This window comes from Poecilia formosa, unplaced genomic scaffold (assembly GCF_000485575.1).
Source record: "Poecilia formosa unplaced genomic scaffold, Poecilia_formosa-5.1.2 Scaffold210, whole genome shotgun sequence".
Lineage (NCBI taxonomy): Eukaryota > Metazoa > Chordata > Actinopteri > Cyprinodontiformes > Poeciliidae > Poecilia > Poecilia formosa.
In genome coordinates, this window is record NW_006800149.1 from 727,220 (window position 1) to 745,190 (window position 17,971).

Genomic DNA, 17,971 nt, shown 5'->3' on the forward strand with positions numbered 1-17,971 from the left:
TGACTTAGAAAAGCCTGATTTTTTTTTTGTCTTTTTCATGCTCTTTATCGCACGCAGGTTTGCTCCTGCACCTTCGGGGGAACAGTTCTCTCCAGGTTCAAAGACCTTTAAAATCTGATCTTTCTGTGCTGTTTAAATCAAAGACTGCTGGTTTATTTTGGCCTCTGTGGGTCCCTGCCCTGTCATTTCTGATCAGCAGGAATCATTCATCACCGCTCAGATAACTTCTGTTGCCGATTTATTGCTCTTATATGCCTCTGGCTAATGCGGCGGTCTGCTGCAGTACAATCTGGCTACAGTTTCACACACAAAAAAATGAAATATGCAAGTGCTCCCACACTCCAGCCCCAAATCTCTGCCTCAACTATTAATGGAAGATATCATTTGAGGGATTGAAGGAAAAGAGGCAAAAATCTGCTCATTCATTAGTCTTCTACTTTATGTTTGGCTAAAATACAGACCAGACAGCAGTTTTTAATAAAAATTCCAGGATTTCTTTTGTATTTTTGATTGAAATTTAAGATGATTATAAAAACATAAGCTCTATTTTTTTGGCAAGAAGCAAAAATAATGAAACTGGATCTTAGAAAACTGAAACTATGCCTAGTTTGCTTTAAAAATAAAACATTTTGACCAGTATCACTATGGAATTGGATGTTAGGAATCTGCGTGGTTTAAATGGTGTCAACACATTCTGTGCAACTGGAACAGATTCTTCTAGGATTTTCAATCACACTTAGATTTTAGATCTAAGTGTGCACTGATGAATTGGCCCCAATTTCCTTAATTTTGGGAGATCAGTGATCAGCCGGTACTTCTATGTGAAGCCGATCTTATCTACCTCAGCCAAGGTCTAGAAATCAAAATGTCTTCTACTGCTCTGCTGTAGGAGAGCACCCATATTTAGATCAATTTTTTCAGATGTTCATTTGCGAGGTTAGAGACTGATGTGGGACAAACTGAGCTAGTTTGCAGTCTCGGGTCTAATTCATCCCAAAGGGGTTAAATTAGTTTGAGATCAGGACTCTGTGGAGGCCAGTTAAGTTTTACCAAACCAAATTCACAGAGAGCAACCCATTCCCGACAGGTGTGATCATGTTTTGAGGGTGGCAGTGAGGTGTATTTAACACAACAGAAAATGACCAAATTTTACTACAGCTTACACCAGTCTAATTAGTTTTTATGTTTCTCAGATAAGCTTATAGTTTAGGTATGTGATTAATTTTTTGATTTGTTGGTAAAGAACAAAGCAATTGTGCATAGGAAGAAAAAAATGACTGGGCCTAACCCAGAACCCTGTGGAACTCCATCCTTCCATTTAACCATTAATTAGAAGAATTTGACATTAATTTCATTGGTAGGAACAGCTAGCTAAAAAGTTAGTTGTGATAAACCTAAAGCGCTAACCATAAGCGTTAGTTCAACTAATGCTAAAGCGCTAAATTTTATCGTTGACATCCACCATGTGTCAGTGACACATTATGTGCAGTATATCGCTGTCCGCTGGACCAGATTTATTATTGCACTCCGTCCTATACAGTCACATTTTAGGCAGTGATTCTTTGGAACAAACCTCTCTGTCTTGGTTTCAGTTTACAGTTGAGTTTTCCTGCTCTGTTGCTGATTTTGCCTGATTATTGACCACAGTATAGGTTCATTTAGAAATAAGGTAGGATAATAAATAAGTCTAAGATAACACACAGGACATCAGTAGATGTTAAACTTTAAACTGCACAAATGTAAAATGTCATTGAACTGAAACTTGAAAAAAAAGAAAGTAAATTAGTGCTCTGAAATTTAGCTGGAAAATTGAATTTAGGTTAAGTCAAGAATGCTAAGTGAAAAAATTATCTGATTAGCAGTTTAGCCAAAGTGTGCCCACCACTGATGAGTCTATTATGTGTTTATTGGGAATAAATAAAAATAAAATATTATCAGATATTTACTTATCTCCTGTCTTGTCTGTAGATGACTTGGATCTGTTGTCCGAGGACTACGAGTCCGTGGACCATCGGCTGAAGCTTTTCTTGGATGTGGAGGTCTTTGAAGAGGAAGAGGAGCTTCATTCTTTTCTCAAGGTCTGTGAGAGAACACACAGACGGGGAGGTTTCCTCTTTGAAAAGACATTTGCATGAAAAAGAAGAGTCATAAGACATTGTCTCAAAGATTTTTAAATCCTTGCCACAGAAACCAAATTACTTCCAGACATCTGAAGCAGAAATATGGCAGCTCTGACTTTGAAAAGTCCTATTAATTATCTTTCAAATAGCTCAAAGGTTCAGTTATAAAGCATGGTGGCAATTTCCTAAAGTTCAGCTGTGGTTTGGTCTGCCAGTCAGACAGCCTCTTTAAAGCAACGAGGAACAAATCAGCAGATCTGGCTTCTAACAGCGACTGTGGTTTGTGTTATTTGGGGGAAACGGATGAGATTGTTTTTTAAACCCCCAATGAGAAAGTGGTGTCATCCGAAAATACAGATGTTAATAGTTTAGTGTTGAAATTATGGCTCAATGAGCCTTATTATGATGCTATCAGAAAAACAATATTCACCCAAGAAAACAGCTGTCATTTATTGCCTTTTTTTCTCAAATATCCAATAACATCATGTTCCTCTTTAATTTCTTTGGATCCACAGATGTCGGCTGTAAAATATGGGGAACCAGGGGAGGTTCCCTCACTGTTGGTTGTTTCCAACAAGCGGTTATACTTTCTGGAAATGACATCAGATGTGCAGTAAGTAAAGCAAAGTTTCTGCTTTGTTCTTTTTAAAACATGAAATGATTAGAGCTCTGTTATTCAAAATATCCACCCCACTGGGAATTTTCATCCTCGTTTTGCTGATTCAAATTTATATGTTTTGGAGATTTATGTTCTGTACAAAATATTCCAAACTAGTGCCTAAAAAGTCGGGAGAAACTAGTAATAAGTTCTCACTAGTATGAACCATACCTTAAAACCAAAAGAATTGCAAACATGAAAGGATCTGTTGGTGGCACTGAAACGTATTTAAAAAACAAACAAACAAATGCATTCCAAAGATTTTGAAGGACATTTGCGTTTCAGATATAAACAGCCATAAGAAACAATGAAAACATCCGTACAGAAAACCACGGTGGTGGCATCATACAGTGGAAATTTAGGGGATCGTCATGTGAAAACTGGAAGATTGTTCAGGATTAAAGGAATAATGTCAATATGGAAAATGTTCCAACAAAACCGAGACAAAAAATGAGATCCTCAGCAAAAAAACTATGGAAATAAGGCCAATATAGAGCTTTGTAAATCAGATCAAATCTTTCACTAGGAATGAAACATACTCTTCAACAGCATACCTCATATTTATGTGCGTTAGGAACCACAACCACCCAACAGTAGCTAAAAACCATGAATATGCTTAGAACTGCCTATTTTAATAGTTCAAGCACCAATATACCTTAATGTGCATTCATACACACAGGAGGAACTATCTTAGTGCTACCACAGAAGCTAACGTTTACAATTTTTCTTATCTCTGCTCTTGCTAATGCCAGCCAATAGCGTTTCAAGTAGCATTGCATCTAGGTCAGTGGTTCTTAACCTTTTTTGAGGTACCGAACCCCCCAGTTGCATATGCGCATTCACCGAACCCTTCTTATTCCAACCACTCCCCCCTCCCCGACGCACAAAATACGTTGCGGTATTCTGATTTAGTAATGTAATTATATTAACTGTGTTACAGACTATAGAATTTGGTAAAAACGGTGAGCTTTGCTGAAGTAATTAAAGACACAAGTTCAAATCCATACTGAGAGTGGAACTCCTCCAATCAGTGCTCCTCCGCAGCACTTATTGGCTAAGCAATGTAACGTGATCCTCTGCAGCAAGTGATGACAAAGCGGGGCATCATCACGACTTTACACAAGTGTGTTTTTACCTCCGCGGCAGAGGCTCCGCCGAACCCCTGAGACCGACTCATCGAACCCCTTGGGTTCGATCGAACCCAGGTTAAGAACCACTGATCTAGGTATTACAGCTTCCTGTGTTAATTTTCTTTCAAATATCATAAATGTGCTCTATGTAAAAAACCCAAATAGGTGTTGGAGTTGCGTTCCACAGAGAAACCATGAAAAGGCAGGGTCCACTGTATTTGTATTCGTACTTTCTGAAGTTAAAAACTTGCAAATACATTTTCAAAAAGCCCCAAAATCTTTGCTGCTAGCTGTTCTTTCATTAGATTGCTTTTATGTATTCTATTTTCAGACTTTTGTCACAAAATAAAGCTGTTTGACAACAACAAGAAGCATCTACCAAACAGGCATGCTCCGCCCTTTTTTGGAGGCGGTCCCACAGGATCAGGAACTCTCAAAACAAAAGCAAAGCAATTCTCTCATTTGCCATCCAAGTTCTTGTGTCACTGGCTACAAATTTACAACAAAAATGGTCTCTGTCAACAAAAATGAACTTCCTGACCTTTAGAATAGTTTAATATATTGCAAGAGATATGCACTGGAATAATGAGAAATATTATTCCAGTGAATACTTCTGTGACAGTAAGAGCACTGGAGGTGTTAGGGGTTCTTGAGGCAAAAGCTAACATTGACTAAAAGAAAAAACTATTGACATTTTTATTAGTTGAAAAAAAAAATCAGATTATACACACAATGACACCATAGTACGAATTAAAGTCACATATTTTTGGCCTTTGTTGCAAAGGTTGTTAAACTTTCTTTATGCCCACTAATATTTGGGTAAATATTTAATTTGTAAATTGCAGAGAAAACACATTTTTTGTAGTCATTAGCAAAGTTGGAGTTTATTAATTCATGTTTCATTTCTAATTTTCTGTGGAATGTAACTCCAACTTGCTTGTGGATTTATTGATGGAGCATATCAATATCTGAAAAAAAATAAAAAACTTGTAGATTGCAAATTTGAAATATTGATGAACGATGGTACATAACATGATGTTGGCTATTTTTTGCAAACAAGTCCAGGAACATCGTCTATTTCCCTTGGCACTGTTTGGCTGAGCCACCAAGAGCAGGCATAAGGAAAACTGTGCATGAGCTGCAATAGCACTATGATTCTTTCCAATGTGTGTTTTAATGAATGCTAAGATATCTTTGTTGTTTGAACCGTTATAATTATGGGTGCAATGATAAATTCACCAATCGATAAATTGGCTCAACTTTCTTAATATTGAGAAATCAGCTATCAGTTGATTCTTACATGATAAACAGATCTTATCCACCAATCGTATCTACTTCTACAAATGTCTGAAAATTTGCAAAAAGGTTTTGGCCAAAATCGAAATCGGCAAGTTGGGTTTTCCAAATATTGGTGATTGGCCACAAAAGTACAATCGGTGCACCCCTAATGAAAAGAGGCAAATTTTTTACAGGCGGTGTCATGCAAAAAATGACACCGCCTGGTTAGTTTGTCGCTAACCTGAACCCCTACGAGAATAAAGGGTCCAAGTTTAAAGATGATTTTATCTCATAAAGACCAAATTTATTCAAAAATGGCCAATCATGCAAAAGGGGGCGCCACACTGCAGTTTACTTCACTGACTTTCACAGGGGAGAATCTTCCCACTCTCTATTCAGGATGAACACAGCACAGCCTGGCCAGGTTTCTGGGTCACATCTTGAAAACACATTGGTCTCAAACTGTCTCTCTCCTGTCTTTTCTTTTCCTCTGCATCATAACAATAAGAAATTAATCCCTCAGATTTAAACACTTGATCTGATGCTTTTTCATGATTTTCTCAGAATTACCCTTCCATGTTCTTTAACAACAAATTCACACCTTAAATTGTCAGATATTACATAAGGCTCTTTAATCTGCTCATCGGTTTGTTTTTTGCCCTCTCTGAAGCGTGGTGTTTCCTCCCAACAGAGGCCCACTCACCGATTGGCTGCAGAAGAAGGACAGCTACCCAATACTGGAGCTCAGCTACCTGGAGGTGGGCCTGGGCTCCCAGAGTATCCACATGGAGTTTGCAGATGGAGGTGTGGCCTATACTCTCCTCGTCAGGGACAGCGTGCGCTGCAAGCGCTTCTTTGGCCTCCTAACAGGTAAAAGCAAATGCTAATTCCAGAACCTGTGTTCTAGTTAGGATGGAATGCTGCCATCAGGTGTTGGAACAGCTTGTTCCCGCTGCAGAAACCCAACCTGCTCTGATGGCAGACTACCGCTGCAACATATGTGCTCATGACGCAGACTTCTGCCCCCGACCCTCGGGAGCAGTGGCTTCACGTAGACTGAGCACATCCTGCCCAGACCGTATTGTCTGGAGAGGGAGGAAAACATTTTGGAATGTCTGTGCAAATATGGAAAATTAATGTGAAGGTTGGGAACAAAACAGGAAATCTCTGGAATGTATGGAAAACTAATCTGATGTTTCTGAACGAAACAAACATTGAAAACACAAATACACCATGAGTTTCAAAAGTATACATACCCCTGTTAAAATGTCAGTGTTCTTTGCTCACTTTAGAACCTTTTTCACCTTAAATGTAAAAATAATAATAATAATAATAATAATAATAATAATAATAATAAGTTCTGTCCAAGAATGAAAAACATTTCTAAGAAAAAATTATCACCAAATGTAAAAGTCATATCAAATAGGAGTCAGTAAACTTAAGTTGAGTTGCACAGGTTAGAGGTCACTTTCAGGTCAACCACATCAGTATTGATACAATAATATACAGTACTTTTACCAACTTGATTGCTTTCCTTGAAAAGTTGCTGTATAGAGTACAAAAACTTGCGAAATATATTTTACACATTCTTTCTAAAAAATGTAAAATGCATTTGGTGGAAAAAAACTCTTTAATAATTATGATTACATTACCCTGAAACTTAATATACCAAAATTGCAAAAAATGAAAAAAAAAAAAAGATTACAGTAATTAAATTTTTTTTAAAATGTACATTTTTTTGGCAACCTTTTTGTACATTCAGGTGAAAAATTTATTTAAATTAAACCTTTTTAATGAAATACTATTCAAAAAACGGAATGTTAATCTTTTTATATAAATACTCTGAAAAGTGATTTAATTCCAGGTAAACATCAGTCACTTTATTGGGCTCTCTAAGCGGTTTTAAGTATTGATAAATACTGGGGGTGTTGAAATATATTCTTCACCAGAAACTAAATAATTAGGGGAACATTGTAAAATGTCTTAATTTGTATTGTTGATTTCTATTAGGCTACTTTAATCAATGTTGTACTTATTTCTCCAAATCAGCTAATCTGCTATTTTGCGCTAATTTTTCACTTAGCACTTTAGCTTTGAAAATCTTTAGCGCACTTAGCTTCACCTAAGATAAATTCTAAACCACTAACTTACTTGGCTGTTTTATAATCTTTTAGTTGAATGAAGTTCAGTATCTGTATTGTAGCTTTGCCTAATGAATTCTTCGAGTAGTTAGTCGTTTGTGTTCAGGCTCTTATTTTGAAGTAGGTGAAGATGATTCACACAGCAATTCTCCTCACCTTGTATCACTTCCTGAAGTGCAGGGAAGTATGCAATAACAAACCTGACCCTGTTGAAGACGATGTACTATGTTGTAACCATGATGAATCACTGACACATAGTGGGTATCAACATGGTTGTATTTTGCACTTTAACATTACCTTCTACTAAATACCATGTTGGTATTGCGGTTTAGTGTTGGCACAACTAATGTTCATGATTAGTGCTTTTGGATAAGTGCAACTTTTCAGTTTGCAGTTCCCACCGCTCATTTTAATTTTTAATTTTTTTTTCCACTTGATTCTATATCAGGCTATAACTCAGAAATGGCACCCAATGTAGCTTTTTAAATCCAGCTGTTGCTATCAGTTTATGGCCTTTAAAACATTGTTTCAGTGCAGGGGTCTGCCTGTCTGTCTGTTTGAAAGCTTTTTAATATGCTGCCTCTCTGCCCGAGCAGAGAGCAGAAGTCTCTGTCACTGAGGCTGATTACTAGCAGGCTGAATGTGATGAATCTCACTGAGGAGGTAGAGCGTGGCCTAAATGAAGGGAACATTAAGTCTGCAAGCCTATCCAGTTTTGCTTCCCACTTCCAACAAAACTAACTTTTCTTTTCTTCCCCTCCCTCTTTGTGTAAGCTCCTTCTCTGCTGTGAGAGTCTAAATCCATAAACAGCTCATTTAGTTTCTTGTATTTCATTGTGGCTGAAAATGCTTCCAGATTGCCTTCAACAAGACCACAGAGGCTCTTGTTGAATTCTTGGTTAAAAAAAATCCCTAAGAGATTCACAAAAAAAAATCAGATGTTTCCGATTCAAACGTCAGCTATATGTTGGTTTCTGAGATAGCCGAGTTGTTGTTACAGCAGCGACTCTGTTCTTTCAGCCAAACGGACCCAAAATACAGCTGGTGAAAGATTTCGCCAGAGGAAGTACAGAAATGCTTAACCAAAACAAGCCCCCGTCCCATCGCCTAAATCAGCGGGCAAAGTTTGAAACCACAACTGGAATGACGGTGGACTTGCTGGCTAGAGAGGACGGAAAGGATGTGGTCGCAACCAGGACGGCTTTCTGGATCTGGCAGCTCTGACGCAGCTTCAGCTGAAACCTGAGAGATAACACGTGGCACATGGGAGCCGTTCCCCAAAGAGCGGTTCATTATCGTTTATTTTTCTCTCATTTGGGACAGTTTATTGCTTTTCAGTTGAGTTTGTCTTGAGAGATTTGATGGATTTGTCCCATCAAAAACGGGCTTTTGGAGACCAGCTGACGTACAGAGTGGTGGTGTGATGTTTACTTTTATGTGAAAACCATCAGGGGTGTTGGTGTTGATGCTGGAGGCAGTGAGGGAGTCTGCAGCGTGACGCTCACCAGAGCCCCATCCAGACTCCAGTTGTTGCCAGGTTGCTTCTAAACACTTTGTCCGCCTGTCGCCTTTGCTTATGCGTGATCCCAGTCTTGGATGGCACCTCACTAACTGTCTGCGTGAACATGTTATTTAATCTTCTAGTCAGTCCATCACTCGCTGCTTCATGTCAGCAGTGTGGGAGACTCTTCAAGTTGGAATTTTTTCAGTAAAGTACTTTACTTTATTGGTTAGTTTATGTTTGTTTTTTGTTTTTTTTAATTTGTTTATCTAACATACCAAGCTACCATATTTGGTTCAAGGTGAATACTTACTATGGAGCATCTGTTTCTAGGGCCCATCACAGGGGGTTCGTTTATGACTTAAGTGTCGCTGGAGTTATTAACCACTCATACATGTCATAGTGAACTAATTACTGAACCTGGAATTCTTTCTACGTACTCTTTATCCGCATGTCCTAGTTTTGATGTAGGATTAAACATCTTACTAGATGAGTTTTTGGGGGTAATTTCATTCTTAAATGACAGATTTACTACTGTGTCTGTAAAAACAGCTACCAGATAACGTCGTGAGGTGAGGGACTGGTAGTAATCAGCCTCAGTGACAATTTCTGGTTGGTTTCTATTTTTTTTAAAAAACCCAAATAATTATATTTAGCCTGTCCACTGCCTTCCCTGTGAGATTTCTCTTGAAAAAAAGTTATTTCTTGCAGCACAGTCTGGTCTTTCTCCCCTTGATTTGGATTGTCTCCCGTTAATTTTGACCTGGCCAATCAGCGAACAAAAAAAGAAGTTGTGAATGACGACGTTGATTTTCTGCGCCGTTTTAGAGTTGTAGCAGCTCTAGTTTTAGAAAAGGCACTGGAAGAAGTGAAGTCCCTGTTCACTACGCTTTCAAATTTTGAATTTACATTATCAGCCTCCTCGTTTGGATCAGCTCTCCTTTCTTCTCTTCTTGTTTTTCATTTTTACAATCATAAAATGTAAGAAAACAATAGTACACTATACAAGACCATAAAAACACATGTAAATATGTGATATAAAATAGAACATGATATATCATATATGCTATATTATGATACAATATGATATGATATAATAGTACAGTATGATATAGTATTATACAACACAGAATTATGCAACATATTATTGTGATACAATACAGTAAGATAAATTATACTGTTGTACAAAAGTAACAAGTTTCTGTGATTCAATATGTGGTATAATACAATACCTTTCAGTATAATAAAATTGATGAGTGTTAGACAGTATGATATAGTATCATGTTGTACGATACATTTTGACAGCATGATCAATATACTGTTTAGTATAATGTTGTACAGTACAGTATGTTACAATGTTATACAGTATTATTCCAAACAATATGGTGCAAAGTGATACTAGAGTACTATAGAGTACACATGACTAATTAAGTCAATTAGATGGTTACAATTAGATGATACAAAATGTTATGGTTTTATAAAGTACACTGCAGTACAATATAAAACAGTAATTTAATAGTATTACAAAATACAAACACATTTTTAAGAGACAGCTATTTGAAATTCAATTCAAGCAATACCAGAATCACTGTAGCCTTAATTTTAAGATCCAAGCCAATAAAAGAGTCAGTGTCCTGGGAATGAACTCTGCCTTTCTTAACCACATTTTTCTACTACAAAAATGACTCTTTCCTTCAGATCGTCATTGGAAGATTAAAGCAGACCATATTTTGCCACGTCCCACTCCCTGTCTCTCCTCTTTCGTGTTCTTATACATTCCTTTTAAAATCTCATCCATTCAGCCTCTCTGCTGGAGATATCTCCTCCACCCCGTATTGTTGTCACCCTTAATCTCACACCAACATTTGACGCTTGCTTGGCGTGACCCAGCAGATCCTATTCGCCGCCACATTTTTTCCCACCCACGGACTCACTGGAGCTGAAACCCTACACCTGCAACTGGAGTTGGCTTTCTTGTTGGAGTTACAATAGCAGAAGGTCTGTCAGTCGGAGTGCTGCTTCTGTCTGCGGGCTCCCCCCACCCTGTGAATGATGGGGTATGACGTTCCTTGATCTGCTTTCACACTCTGGTTTCGTGTTCTTGGCTCATTCCTTCTAGCCGGGTTGGTGAATGTAAACAGCACTGAAATGTCTCACCTTAATTTGAATGTCTCGTGAAAATTAGTAGAGGGGTTTGTGTGATGTCTCTTGTTTGAACTGCTCACTTTCCTGGCAAATCCATGAACCTTTAGATGTTTTCCAAAAGGAATGTGGGGCATTTTCTTTAAATTTCCTGTGGTTATTTAATAAATCTTTTGGTTTCTAGATACGTCCTCGGAGATCTCATACTTCAGGCCTCCCATTCTTTGGTTTTGGAATTGTTTTGGAATATTTGGTTGAGTGATGAATGCTCCATTGAGGACACAAAAGCACACACTCCGCTTTTCCACAATATTTAGAGAAGAATGTAAGTTTGATTTAGGGCTGCAGTTCATTACAGAGGATGGAAAATGAAATGAGGTCCAGATAGTGGCTGATCGCACAACAACAAACCCGATTGGCTTCAGAAGGCTACCAAATCCGGACATCTGAGTTCAGGCAGCTGAATGAGTTGGAAAGGAAAATCTGGGATTTCTTTGGAATTCTGGACAGAAAATTATGTCACAGAAATGCAAATATATATTTTTGCACATCTCTGAAACAGAACTTTATGTCGTGAGTTCTGCACACAATAACGAGAAGTACTGTATGTTTGAGTGTATGACCTTTGGTTGGTGACCTCTGTTGCTTTGTTTTTCTCAAAACGTCAAATTCTCAGAACCAAAGCCATGTTGTTCTTTAAGTATAATATGCAAACAGTAAAGGAATAGATTTAAGTGTAATATTTCTTCATGAAATATTCCACTGATCCTTTGAGCTTAAAAAGCATCATAATGATGAAACATTTTTTGATTAATAGAGAAGGTTGGTTGTTTGAGATGAATGGGTGGTCTGTGTAGTCTGTGTGTTGGTAGATCAAGTGTTACACTTAAATTAAGATTAATTATGGTGGATCTAAACAGGAGGTGTTGCAGATACAAGTTCATAAGTTGCTTTGTGGCAGAAAGTTCTGGATGTGAATCTTGGTCTGGGGTCAAACATGATTAGGGTTAGAGAATGCATTTTGTCATTCTCTCTGAGTACTCCCATATCCTCCCATAGTAAAACAGGAAAGAGGGGCTAGTCTGGACAGAGACTTCTTGACAACTACTGGTCCTGTCAAGACACCAGTAATCTAACACTCCATAAATCTGTCCTCTGAAGAAAGCCATTGTGGCAATAAGTGAAATATGAAATCTGGCACATGGTTTTCCACAAACCAAGTCACTGTCATGATGCTTTTCTTCAATGGGAAAGGGTGAAGAAGACGTCCCAGAACAAGACCAGGAGGAACGTCTTCAATTTTACATGAACTGATTAAAATAGTCAAGGTTGGTAGAAAAGTCTGGATTTTTTTCAGGATCGTAACAACGTTTTCTCATTCTTTCCTCCAGGAATGGTCCGTGAGATGGCCCACAAATCTAATAGCAGGCTCCAGTCCATTTCCACCACGAGGCTGTCCGCCCAGCACCACCTCTGGTATGCGTTTCCCAGCGCCGCCTGCCACGCCACTGTCTCTTGACTTTTATTTGTGTCAACGCTGAAAGATGTGGTGTGAACAGTGTCGCGCACATTTGTATGCGGTCAAGCCATGAAGGTTAAGGGGAGAAGTTCCAAAGCTGCACATTTCTGACACATCTTTACTTGATTACAATCAGCTTTTCTTAGACTCGGTTTGGTGAAACAGGCTCACTAAATTAGCTGGTAAACCGCATCTTAATTGGTAACATGTGCCTCCCCTTGCAAATTGCGCAGCATTTGCGTACCCCTCGCCCCCCAAGTAGTTTGTAATCGCCACCAATAATTTTTTTACACCTTTTAATTGTGTTTTTTTTTTCCCTCTGAAGCAAAGGGTTGCAGCTTTTCTTGCCTTTCTTGTTTTTTTCCGAGAGAGGGAAAAAAATTGATTTTTAATCATAAAAGTATGATTTCAGGGAAGAAAAGTTCAACATCTCGTGACAATCGAAGGTTTTATTCCTGCTGACAGATTGTGTATACTCACAAAGCAGGCTTGACGGAAAGGTGTTTCATTTGATTTGAAAACCCCCCTGACCCCCCCTAGAGTTTCTGACAGACGAGTTCCGGCCCCCGTCCCAAGGAGCCCGTTGGAGCGGCCACGTACAAACACACAACGGATGCCAGAGATTTTTTCAGCTTCTCATCTGGTTTTAGCTCCTCGACTCAATAATCAAAAGGCGAAAAAACAAAAAAAGCCCAACCCAAGCGGCTCCTTCATCTGTTCCCGAGGCAGCAAACCACAGTCTCAAAACACACTTCCCAGTGTTTGCGCAACACACGTCCCGTCAGCCGTTATTATGTCAATTATCCCCTCTGTTAATGTGGAATTCATGCCGCGCCGCTTTGGTGCTGACATCTTTCTGACGTAACAGCACCTGCCAGTTCCTCATCTTAGAACAGGAATCTGTGGGATGTGTCTGAATATTTATGATGCCCTTCTTTTGATCTGTCAGGCCTCTGGTGTGCGAAGACATCCATGCAGATGTGGAGGACGGGCAGCTGCAGTTCTTCTACATCCTGGCTTTCGTCCGCCGAGGTGACTTTTTTTTTTCCCCCTTCAAACCTTTAACGATCTTCAGACAAAGCACTCTGTCTCTGCCAGATATCTCCTCTGTTATCACTCAGGAAAATCTGCTTTCATCAGTGGCTTTTTTTTACTTTCTCTGTTTCTGAGGCCCATTTGCAAGATGTTGGTTTGTTATGGGAACAGTGAGATTTCAGGACGCACGTCAAGTGCATCGACATGCAAGGTTTGCCTCTGGGTAAACCCCGTTGAATTAACAGCAGACGAGTACACAGTTCTGGACAGTAGGTTTACCCCCAACCATCACAGGCATACATATATACATATACACATAGGCCTATCACGATAACAAATTTTGCTGTGCGATTAATTGTCTAAAAAATTATAGCAATAAACGATAATATTGTTTCAAGACCTTTTGATACTGATTTAATGGAAATGACGTAATAATGCATGCAATTTCCTGCCAAAGATGGATACACTTTATTTTCAAAAGAACACATAACACTGGAACTGATAAACAAAAAAACAAAAACAAAAAAACAAATATAAAATGGATTCTCAGTCTCCATTAACAAAAAACGTACTTGATTAAAAACTAAACAACATCAAGCCAAACTGGAAATAATACTGCATTCAACCAAAAGAGTGCCGATTATGAAGTCTTTATACTATATTACCCTTCAGTAATCATTAGATTTAGATAGAGAAGATGGGCATATCCGACTACCTAATGTAGTAGTTCATACTACACAATTTTTTGCGTGTAGTCTTAGATCTTAGAACGTTGGCCGTTCTAAGATTGTCGCTGGTGATTTTGTAACTGACCATCCCGTAGTGCAGTGGTTTCCAAAGTACGGCCCGCGGGCCGGATCCGGCCCGCCTCCACATTGGATCCGGCCTACTGAACAATACCAGAGAGCATTTAGATTTTTTTTCATATACCATATTTTCTGGACTATACGCCGCTACTTTTTTCCTAAGCTTTGAACCATGTGGCTTACAGTCCGGTGTGGCTTATATGTGGATTTTTCTTCAACCACCAGGGGGCTCTTTATCAGGAAGTGAATCATTGGAAGTCAAAATTGGAAATAAAAGAAAGCACCCATTAAAACGGAATTAGGTTTTAATAGGGAATTGAAATTTGAGAATGTTGTTGATCAGTTAAATAACATTGAGGGGAAAAAGAAGTTTTTTTGGTTTTTTAAATAATACTGGGATCATTATGAGAATTTGAGGCATATATATTAGGATCCAATAGATGGCAGTAGTGCAACAATAATGGATGCAAGCTGCCATTGAAATCTAAAGAAGAAGCAGAAGAAGAAAGCGCCCATTTTCATTTAGCATATGCTAGTAGCAGACACTTTTACTGTTACAGTTACCGTTCGGAAACTACCGTAATCAGTTCAGTTAAATCTAAACTTGGCACCTTTTTCTTTTTCAATTAACCTGTTATGACTCAAATTTTGGGTGTCCGCCTCCCTCTGCTGCTGCTGCAGCCTTGTAGAAAACCAAGAGCGGCAGAGATATCTGCGGCTTATAGTCGTGTTATTTCCTGGATTTTTTCTGTGAAGAACCCAGAGAGGGTTATTTGATTGTGCTTTCTGGAAAACAATACATTTTTACATTTCGGCACTCCTGCAATCGTCACACTTTTTCTGTTACAAACTGACTCCGGCCCCCCAGCAGAGAAGGGAAAAGTTATGTGGCCCTCACAGGAAAAAGTTTGGGGACCCCTGCTGTAGCGTGATTTAGATCGTCGTGGCCGCTCCGATCTAAATCAGGGGTTTTCCCTGACTGGGAGCTTAATGCAGCCAGTTGAATGTGACAGGTAGCCAATCAGAAAGCGCGGATTCTCCTCTGCGCTTTCTGAGGGGAAATTACGGAGGGGGAATCCCAAACAGCTGACAAGGGCATAACCCGAAGTCCAGCGGACATCGGAGATGATATGTGGAAACAACATTAATATGTATTTAACATTTCGTGCAAAGAATATAGAAGTGACCAGGAGAGGAGTTGGAGTCAAATTGGAAACCCGGTAAGTTTTCAGCTGTTCTTCGTTAACGTGACATAAATAGCAGTGATTCTTGAGAATAGGGACAAAACAGGTCCTATGGATAAAGCACCAAACTTGAATAAAATATACACAAAATACAATTTTTTCAAATATCTGACTACACTGACCTGGGTCATGTGAGCACAACAATGTATATTTTTCTTGTGTTTGCTGAATATTTTTATTTTATTTTAAACATTGTAATCGGTGGATGATGCCTGTAAAATCCCTTGTCCAGGAGCAGAACTCAACACATTATAATAGTTTAAAACAATTAAAGAAATACTAAAATTATATATTATGACAATTAAGTATAAGTAGTCATATAAATAATTATAAAAGTATCGATAAATTGAATTAAAAATAATTTTTAGATATTTCCCAACTCCGTTGAAATTTGTCCCTAGTTTTTGTCAACACCGTCAGAAATGAAAAGAATGTAAAAAAAAAAAATCAGGCGTTATTGGGGGGCACCAGAACTTCTGAGGACCCCATGACATCTTCCTTCGCTAAGAGAGCTAGTTAGCTCTGGTTAGCTTATGTTATTCTTTAGTTTTTTCTTCTGTTTTATTCCTAAGTTGCTTGTCACAACCATGATGTGTCAACACCATAACTGACAATTTACAACACTTTGATTAAATTTTGTGAAATAAAAGCTTAATTTTAGTATACTGTAAAGATTTCATGGACCTGACGAGCTACAATATGACCTCCTTCAGAATAACATCATGTAAATTGATATAGTTTGGCTTTTCGTCAACTCTGTCAGATGTCAACTCCATCAGAGTTTTTGTAATTCTTTCAGTGAAATTGTTGTCAAATCTCACTTTATTGTGCAATTAATTCATTTTAATGTATTTTACATAAATTGTATTACTTCACATGTATCAAGTTTTTCATTTTACTCACTAGTTTGTCACCACCTCCAGTTCTGTGTCAACTCCGTCATGCATTGTCAACTCCGTCAGATGGACTTTTTGTTGTTTTTTGTTTTAAATAATATTTATTTTGTTTCTTGAGAAGCATTTGTCTGTAAAATGAGTAAAAATATCACTACCTGTCTATATTAAAAATCATTTTATATTTTTTTTTGTCAGATGGTGATGACAAAGTTCTGGGTCAGGTCGATTAAAAATGTAATTTTTTTAAAAAAAATTGCAACTGGGAGCCTGCACCTTAGCATCTTTTCATTTCCTAAACATTATTTGTCATATTTGCATACATAAGGTTGAGAAATAATTTTAAAAAATGTGGGAAAATTAAAACCCATTTTGTCCCTATTCTCATAGGTTATAATGATTTTCATTCAGTCAGGACTTTACGCTGACTCTAGCCACACGCATCACAGGTAGATTCTAGTAAAGCATTGATTAATGCCTGATATTAAAAGTAGTTAACGGGACTTGTAGCCATTATTTTGTGCCCATGTAGCTGGACACCACCCAGGACGATGGAACCCGATCGAACCGTTATACCTAGGATTTCTGTCAGCTAATGTGTCTCTCAGGTTTTGGAAATGGCCCGACAGTCGGTTCCAACTCATGTAGTGTGCGCTGGGCATTAGACTAAGGAAATGAGGAAGGGACGGTCAGTGGAGAGCACCGGAGTTGAGCCTTTTTTCATTCGGTGTCAGCAACAGACAGAATAAAAGGCAGGAAGAGACGATAAAGCCGATAATTAAAATGAGGTCGATAGGTTTAATTTATCGTGCGATTAATTGATTTATCGTTTATCACGACAGGCCTATATACACATACATATATACATTTCAGGCTCTTAATGATTTATTTGAACTGTTCTTTTTCCACATTGCAAAATTATATGACATAAAACTATGAAATGTATTGCTAATTTCCTCCAATGGAGGCAAAATTTAATGTACAGGCTAAACAGTGAAGTCACACACTATTAACTTAATGTTAAAGTTTGTGTGTTTTTTAATACTTTTATATTTAGTATCCATTTAAATAGTACTGAGAACTTCAAATGACGTAATTAAAGTGTAAAAATGAAAAATGGATGGATGGATGGATGGATGGATGGATGGATGGATGGATGGATGGATGGATTGTGGAAGATTTGTTGGATGCAGGATGGATGGTTAGTTGGTAGGATGATGGATGGGTGAATGGATGGTTGGTTGGTAGAATAATAGATGAATGGTTTTGTTGGATGGCTCGATGGATGATGTGTGGGTGTGATGGATCCATCCAACCATCCAGCTGCCCACCAACACACCCTTCTCTTCCCTCCATCATTCTCCCTCCTTCCAGACTCCAGTTTTCCCAGTCTCCATATTTAAATCCTGACCACTGCAGAAATTCCTACCATAAACTCATAGTGAACTTTTCTATTTAATGTTTTGAACTTGGCATCAAAACTCATTAGAACTCTGGAAATTTG

General features: G+C 38.3%; 1 protein-coding gene across 3 annotated transcripts in view; it reads left to right on the forward strand.

Annotated features, from left to right (window-relative positions):
• stk11ip (serine/threonine kinase 11 interacting protein) overlaps window positions 1-17,971 on the forward strand; it is a 32,845-nt gene that overhangs the window by 12,534 nt on the left and 2,340 nt on the right. Inside the window, exons 20-24 of one of the 3 annotated variants that reach the window (XM_016679412.1) lie at window positions 1,969-2,078; window positions 2,636-2,733; window positions 5,857-6,056; window positions 12,362-12,446; window positions 13,439-13,521. In XM_016679412.1, coding sequence (XP_016534898.1) covers window positions 1,969-2,078; window positions 2,636-2,733; window positions 5,857-6,056; window positions 12,362-12,446; window positions 13,439-13,521 — 576 coding nt within the window. The remainder of the gene's footprint in view (window positions 1-1,968; window positions 2,079-2,635; window positions 2,734-5,856; window positions 6,057-12,361; window positions 12,447-13,438; window positions 13,522-17,971) is intronic. The other 2 variants (XM_007567585.2, XM_016679413.1) reach the window with 2 other exon arrangements.